We start from the raw sequence: 7,535 nt of genomic DNA, 5'->3' as shown, positions 1-7,535 counted from the left end.
GTAAATAAAGTTTTAACATTAACCATCACAGTGTAAATAAAGTTTTACTGACTCAGTAGAACATGTGTTTCTAGTCTCTGATCATGTTTCATTGTAAACAACCAATCAGTGTTTAAAGCAACAGGAGAGCTAGTAACGTTAGCAGCACCACTAATGGCTAACCAACAGGAGGAGAGCAAGTAACGTTAGCAGCACCGCTAACGGCTAACCAACAGGAGGAGAGCTAGTAACGTTAGCAGCACCGCTAACGGCTAACCAACAGGAGGAGAGCTAGTAACGTTAGCAGCACCGCTAACGGCTAACCAACAGAGGTTCACTTCAGTTACATGATGATGCCTTCAGGCTCTGCTCAGTGAACTTGAGTACTGGCTGAAGGTACATTATAACGTTATCATGATGTGTTCACATGTCATCTGTAAAATGTAGTTTTGGTGATAAACTTGAATAAATCCAGTAGTTTGAAGGAGATGTTTTCACATGAATATGAAACAGATATCAGAGATGAATATAATACGTTAATAAATTAGCAACGGTCTCTTTAGCGTCACCTCTTTCTCCAGGATGGCCTGGTGCTTCTTGGACAGCTTGTCGGCCTCGGTGGAGAAGCTGTTCCTCTGGTTCTCCAGCTCTTTGTCCAGCTTCAGCTGGTGCTCGTCCATCTCCGCCTTCAGCTTGTTCTCCAGCCCCATCAGCTGCTTCTGGTGCTGCCGCCTCATGCGCTTGTACCCGGACATCTGCTCCCGCAGAGCCGAGCCCTGCTCATGCTCCTGGATCTGACGGGTGACCTGTGAAGAGGGGGGAGGAACGGGGGGGTTAAAACACGGGCGCTTGATGCTGGGAGTTCATCTAAAACCTGATGGGACCCGACTGTCATATGCAGATGCTTGTGAACAGATGTTAAGCAGTGTTAATTGAACACTTTGAGACTTCTGCTGCTGAACAAACTTAAATAAAATATAAATCACATTCAGACCGTAGAGTCTCTTTCTTCACATGGAACTACGGCAATAAAATACGAGAATAAAGTCACTTTAACTTTGACTGATTCACATTCACAGATGAGAATCTGGATTCATTTTTACCAGAACATCAACAAACACCTCGAGGAGGAGGAGGAAGAGGAGGAGGAGGAGGAAGACTTACCAAGGAGGCGGTTCGGATGGTGGCAAAGTGGTCCCGGTTGCGGTAATAAGCTCGACGCCGTCCAGCTGAGGGAGCCTGAGGTTGGTCCATCTCTGGCTGGTAGGGGTCATCATAGATGTTATCCTGACCCTGAGGAAGAGGAGGAGGTGGTGGTAGGGATCAGTGATCTCTAAAAGTTATATTCATTATATATAAACATCTATATTGTTAGTATTTGTACTGATCTGATCCGTGATTTATGATCCGTTGAACCTCTTTTTCGAAGACAACTCAAGTTTCAATGGCTACTAAAGCTCTGATGTTCCTACAGGCGATGAGGAGTTCAGGCTGTTTGTGTACCGTGGGTCGGTGGATGATGGAGCTGTTGGAGGTGTGTTTGTGTATCGTGGGTCGGTGGATGATGGAGCTGTTGGAGGTGTGTTTGTGTATCGTGGGTCGGTGGATGATGGAGCTGTTGGAGGTGTGTTTGTGTACCGTGGGTCGGTGGATGATGGAGCTGTTGGAGGTGACGGTGTGCTCGCCCTCCTGCATCATGGCCATCTCGTTGCTGCTGTCGTCGGAGGCGTCGGCCAGACTGTTGACCGAGCTGCTGTGGGAACTGGCCGAGATGGACATACTGGGCACCGACTGGGAGCTCTCCATGCTGTTGACTGTTCCCGTCCGCAGAAGGTACGTCTCCACCTCCTGACACAAAGACACAAAGACACACATACTGGATTCAGCTGCAGAGAGACATTTATTAGCCCTCTGAACCCCAAAGCCCACCGGCGAGATAGAAAAGCATGTTTTATTTAAACAATAACCAAAACTACATCGTTCATCACAACCAGAAGCTCATTATTGTCAGATTTTCATCTTTCAGACGGTCCTTGAACACATCATGTGTGATGAACGGTTCCGTCAGAAAAAGCAACCGAACAGAAGCTTAAAATTTATATTTCATCAAAAACATTTTATTCTTCATGTTCTCATTATAAATGTCTCCTCTAATAAAGAGTTCACTTTAACCAGAGTGTGTAGAAACATTAAAGTGTGAAACTATGACGTCATGATTGATTCATCTGAGACCAACAGTCATGTGACAACAGACCAGAGAGCAGCAAAGCTGATATTTTCTAAACGCAGAGGAAAATTCAAAATGTATAGGTGTATTTGTGTCTATTTGAATCTCTGATGACTCATGCGTCTCTATTTTATACTTCCTCTCTTTGTGCTCTTTCCTCCTCAGTCCCCACATCTCCTCTTTCCTCCTCCCTTCCTCCCAGTCCACACTAGGACTTCCCCTCTTCCTCACCTCCTCATCGTCCCCTCCCTCGGACACGGGCCCGTTCTGCTGCGTCTCCTGGAAGAGGATCTTCTTCATCTTGCGGTACTGCAGGTTGTCGAGCTCTCTCACTGCGTCTTTGGTGCGAGCGATCAGGTCCATGATGACCGTCAGAGGACGCTCGCGGCAAAGGAAGCGATGCTGCAGAGGAGGAAGGAGGGGAGGAAGGAGGGAAGGAAGGAGGGAAGGAGACGGCAACATGAGCGATGAAGACGAAGGGTTTACATCTGGTGAGATGAAGCTGGGTTGGTTCTCACATTCAGCAGCACGTCAGAGGTAGGCCGGTCTTGGGGAATCTTCTGCAGGCAGGAGTCCACGAAGTTGCGGAAGGAATCAGACCTGCAGAGAACAATAGGATTATTCATTCCATCTCATTTCTAAAGCCCAAAATCACAAACGTGCCTCCGAAGGCTTTACAGCATGTAGACACGCGACGTCCTTCTGGAGCCAGACGACAGTTCTGATTATTTAAAAAACGATTCAACCACAAAGTTCACGTTCTGGTCTTGAACTTTGAAGAATACGAAAAATAAAATACGATTTTAAACTGTAAAATATAAGACCTCAAATATCAAAATATAAATGAAAGATAATAAATAATTTAGTCAAAACAATTCCAGAACTGAGTCAAAATTATATTAAACTACTTTGAACACTTTGTTCTATTTTAAGACCAAAACTTGAACTTTCAAATGATCAAAACTATTCTGCTCTGGATTTAGTCCCGAGACCCTCACAGGAAAAACTCCCCTAAAAACCTTTATGTCATTTAATAATAATAATAACAATAATAACAACAGGAAAAGAGGAAGGAAAGAATGAAAATACTGCAAACTAAGCAGATTATTATACATCATTAAAACTACCAATGACTCTGATCCGTGACTCTGATCCGTCACTCTGATCTGTGAGTTTTAGGATCCGTTGAATCTCCTTTCAGCTCCATTTTAATGGTTTTAAACTGGATGTAAACGCAGCAAAAGAAATGTGCTTGAAAACAGAAAGGTAGGAGTGAGGAGGCAGCCTTACAATGAGACTGACTCTTGAGTTAAGATCAAACTGAGCAGACGTTCTCACCAGTGGTTGGACTGAAGGATGGGGCTTTCATTCTGAGCGATGTGATATAAGGCACTCATAGCATTCATGTTGAACAGAGGGGGCTTCCTCTCCGCTGTGGAACAAGCAGAGAGCCAAGCATTAAAGAACCAACGTGTGGATTCATCAGCTGGTCTTTATAGGACCACAGTTATTATTACCCAGCTCTATGGAGGTGATGCCCAGCGACCAGACGTCCACCTTCCCGTCATACTGGCCCTCGTCCATCGCCAAGATCACCTCCGGAGCCATCCTGAAGAAAACACAAGAGCCTCACGGTGAGCCTTCATCTGCAGACCAACGGTTTCTCTTTGTCTGCTGGAGGCCATCGTCAGAAACATCACGACAGATGAAAACGTCTGTGAATGTTATAACTTTACATGGACATCAACGGAAATAAGAAAACAAATCAATCATTTAGTTCAACTTAAATTAAATCACTTAAAGCACTGAAATAAATAAATACCACTTATTACGCTGTTATATCACCAAACACGGTCTGAGAGGACGACCCGCTGAGTCGACCTCATTCACAGATGTGTTTCTCCTCAAAGAATCACTTTAAGCCTCATTCAGCATGAAAACAGCTGCTCGCCGGGTATAATGTAGTAACTATTAATCATAATAATGATCTGAAGATCTTTTAGTGAAACTGAGGGATGACATCACAGCCTGTAATGAACAAATACAAACTTTTCTCATTCGTCGCTGAGACACAAGAACAGTTTCCAGGTTGAAAAGTTCAAACTCTGGGATTCTGTTAAAAACCTTTTTTAATTCATATTCATGCGATATAAAAACATAAATAAGGCTTCAGAGGAAAAGTATGTTTAGGGGAGAAGGCTTTTATTTTGGAGGGTTTGTTGTTGTTCTAATGAGTCGACTCATTTAATTAAAGTTCAACTCAATTTAAGTTCACTTGAACTCTTCATTCCTGTCAGAAGGTTGATATTTACATCTGTTAACGTTAAAGGTTTGTTTGTTTCTGTGTTAACATGTTGAACACAAACCTTTATTTACATTTATTCCCGTTATTGATTATTGATTCTCTGACCAGTTCTCTGTTACACACGTAGACACAAACACATGGAAGAACAGAGTCCATGTGAACTTTGACCCTTTACAGCCTCAGACATGTGACACCTGATTAGTTTTAGAAACTTTCACAATAAAATCCTAAAGTTGGGATTTAAAGACGTCTTCCCGTTCCAACATGCTCATTGAGTAAATGCAGTTCCAGTCTCACCAGTACGGAGTCCCCACGAAGGAGTTGGCCGGAGCCACGATGGAGGCAGAACCAAAGTCCCCCAGTTTGACCTGACCGGGCTCCGTCAGCAGGATGTTTCCTGCTTTCACGTCCCTAAAAAACCCAAAACCACACGTTAGCGCCATCGGATGCTACATGTAGCATCCTTAAATGTTAATATATACCGCTGTTAAACAGTAGAACAGAGTGAATCATCACCACACATCAGAGTGTGTTGAAGAGGCCGCTAATCGCTTTGTTTTGTAGTCGTTAATGCTAAGGTTTCAAAATAAGAGCCTCACCTACATTGTTTAAGCTCATCTATTTTATCTTATTTTTATATTTACGTGGTTATTACAAAATGTTTATGTTGTTTATATTTATTTATGTTTGAACTTGTCTATTTGTATTTACTAATAGTTTGTGTATAATGTGTTTATTGTGGAGGGGTTGACAGGATTATGGGTGTTCAGAAGTGAAAAATGTTCTTAGAAATATTCAAATATTAATCAGAACACAATTGATGGATGTTAAAATGGAGCATGTGACACATTGTAGCCAATAAACGTATTCCAGCCATGTGAGGAGCAAACAGTGTGTTTACCGGTGGATCATGTTGTGAGAGTGAAGATATGCTAATCCCTGCAGTGCACCATGGGTAATAGCAGCTATTTCCATCTCCTGGAGCGGCTTTTTGTGGACTGGGAGGACGAGAAGAACACGGAGAGTCAGAGACAAAACAAACAGATGAATAAATCATGTTTTAATATCTGATGAAGAGACAAACTGACCTTCCAGGAGGTCTGAGGCCGAGCCGAGGCAGTACTCCATCACCAGCTGAAACACACGTCATTTACATTTACAGTTGTGTGAAAAAGTGTTTGCCCCCTTCCTGATTTCTTATTTTTTTGCATGTTTGTCACACTTAAATGTTTCAGATCATCAAACAAATTTAAATATTAGACAAAGATAACACAAGTAAACACAAAATGCAGTTTTTAAATGAAGGTTTTTATTATTAAGGGGGAAAAAAATCCAAACCTACATGGCCCTGTGTGAAAAAGTGATTGCCCCCTAAACCTAATAACTGGTTGGGCCACCCTTAGCAGCAACAACTGCAATCAAGCGTTTGCGATAACTGGCAATGAGTCTTTTACAGCGCTGTAGAGGAATTTTGGCCCACTCATCTTTGCAGAATTGTTGTAATTCAGCCACATTGGAGGGTTTTCGAGCATGAACCGCCTTTTTAAGGTCATGCCACAGCATCTCAATCGGATTCAGGTCGGGACTTTGACTAGGCCACTCCAAAGTCTTCATTTTGTTTTTCTTAAGCCATTCAGAGGTGGACTTGCTGGTGTGTTTTGGATCATTGTCCTGCTGCAGAACCCAAGTGCGCTTCAGCTTGAGGTCACGAACAGATGGCCGGACATTCTCCTTCAGGATTTTTTGGTAGACAGCAGAATTCATGGTTCCATTTACCACAGCAAGTCTTCCAGGTCCTGAAGCAGCAAAACAGCCCCAGACCATCACACTACCACCACCATATTTTACTGTTGGTATGATGTTCCTTTTCTGAAATGCCGTGTTACTTTTACGCCAGATGTAATGGGACATACACCTTCCAAAAAGTTCAACTTTTGTCTCGTCAGTCCACAGAGTATTTTCCCAAAAGTCTTGGGGATCATCAAGATGTTTTCTGGCAAAACTGAGACGAGCCTTTATGTTCTTTTTGCTCAGCAGTGGTTTTGGTCTTGGAACTCTGCCATGCAGGCCATTTTTGCCCAGTCTCTTTCTTATGGTGGAGTCATGAACACTGACCTTAATTGAGGCAAGTGAGGCCTGCAGTTCTTTGGATGTTGTTCTGGGGTCTTTTGTGACCTCTTGGATGAGTCGTCGCTGCGCTCTTGGGGTAATTTTGGTCGGCCGGCCACTCCTGGGAAGGTTCACCACTGTTCCATGTTTTCGCCATTTGTGGATAATGGCTCTCACTGTGGTTCACTGGAGTCCCAAAGCTTTAGAAATGGCTTTGTAACCTTTTCCAGACTGATAGATCTCAATTACTTTGTTTCTCATTTGTTCCTGAATTTCTTTGGATCGCAGCATGATGTCTAGCTTTTGAGGATCTTTTGGTCTAACTCACTTTGTCAGGCAGGTCCTATTTAAGTGATTTCTTGATTGAGAACAGGTGTGGCAGTAATCAGGCCTGGGTGTGGCTAGAGAAATTGAACTCAGCTTTCCAAAGATGTGATAAACCACAGTTAATTTATGTTTTAACAGGGGGGGGGCAATCACTTTTTCACACAGGGCCATGTAGGTTTGGATTTTTTTCCCCCTTAATAATAAAAACCTTCATTTAAAAACTACATTTTGTGTTTACTTGTGTTATCTTTGTCTAATATTTAAATTTGTTTGATGATCAGAAACATTTAAGTGTGACAAACATGCAAAAAAATAAGAAATCAGGAAGGGGGCAAACACTTTTTCACACAACTTTATATCCATAACAGCAGCTTTAATAAACTTTTATATCCATAACAGCAGCTTTACTAAACTTTTATATCTATAACAGCAGCTTTAATAAACTTTCATATCAGCAGCTTTAATAAACTTTTATATCCGTAACAGCAGCTTTACTAAACTTTTATATCCATAACAGCAGCTTTACTAAACTTTTATATCTATAACAGCAGCTTTAATAAACTTTTATATCTATAACAGCAGCTTTAA

At 42.3% G+C, this 7,535-nt stretch overlaps 1 protein-coding gene across 1 annotated transcript; it reads right to left on the bottom strand.

Moving 5' to 3' along the window:
* Window positions 1-428: 428 nt before the first annotated feature.
* On the bottom strand, window positions 429-5,715 carry LOC116378361 (serine/threonine-protein kinase TAO2-like). Its single transcript, XM_031840222.1, has 10 exons — window positions 5,600-5,715; window positions 5,413-5,509; window positions 4,809-4,922; window positions 3,724-3,815; window positions 3,545-3,638; window positions 2,725-2,806; window positions 2,438-2,608; window positions 1,618-1,827; window positions 1,144-1,272; window positions 429-785 (listed from the first exon to the last, which is right to left on the bottom strand). Exons 1-10 carry the CDS (start codon window positions 5,637-5,639, stop codon window positions 516-518), a joined length of 1,299 nt encoding a protein of 432 aa, XP_031696082.1. The 5' UTR covers window positions 5,640-5,715; the 3' UTR covers window positions 429-515.
* Window positions 5,716-7,535: the final 1,820 nt, after the last annotated feature.

Source organism: Anarrhichthys ocellatus, unplaced genomic scaffold (assembly GCF_004355925.1).
Source record: "Anarrhichthys ocellatus isolate YVR2014 unplaced genomic scaffold, GSC_Weel_1.0 scaffold2481, whole genome shotgun sequence".
In the NCBI taxonomy this organism is placed as follows: domain Eukaryota; kingdom Metazoa; phylum Chordata; class Actinopteri; order Perciformes; family Anarhichadidae; genus Anarrhichthys; species Anarrhichthys ocellatus.
Note: the sequence above shows the minus strand (reverse complement) of the source record. Positions and strands in the feature narration are given on the sequence as shown.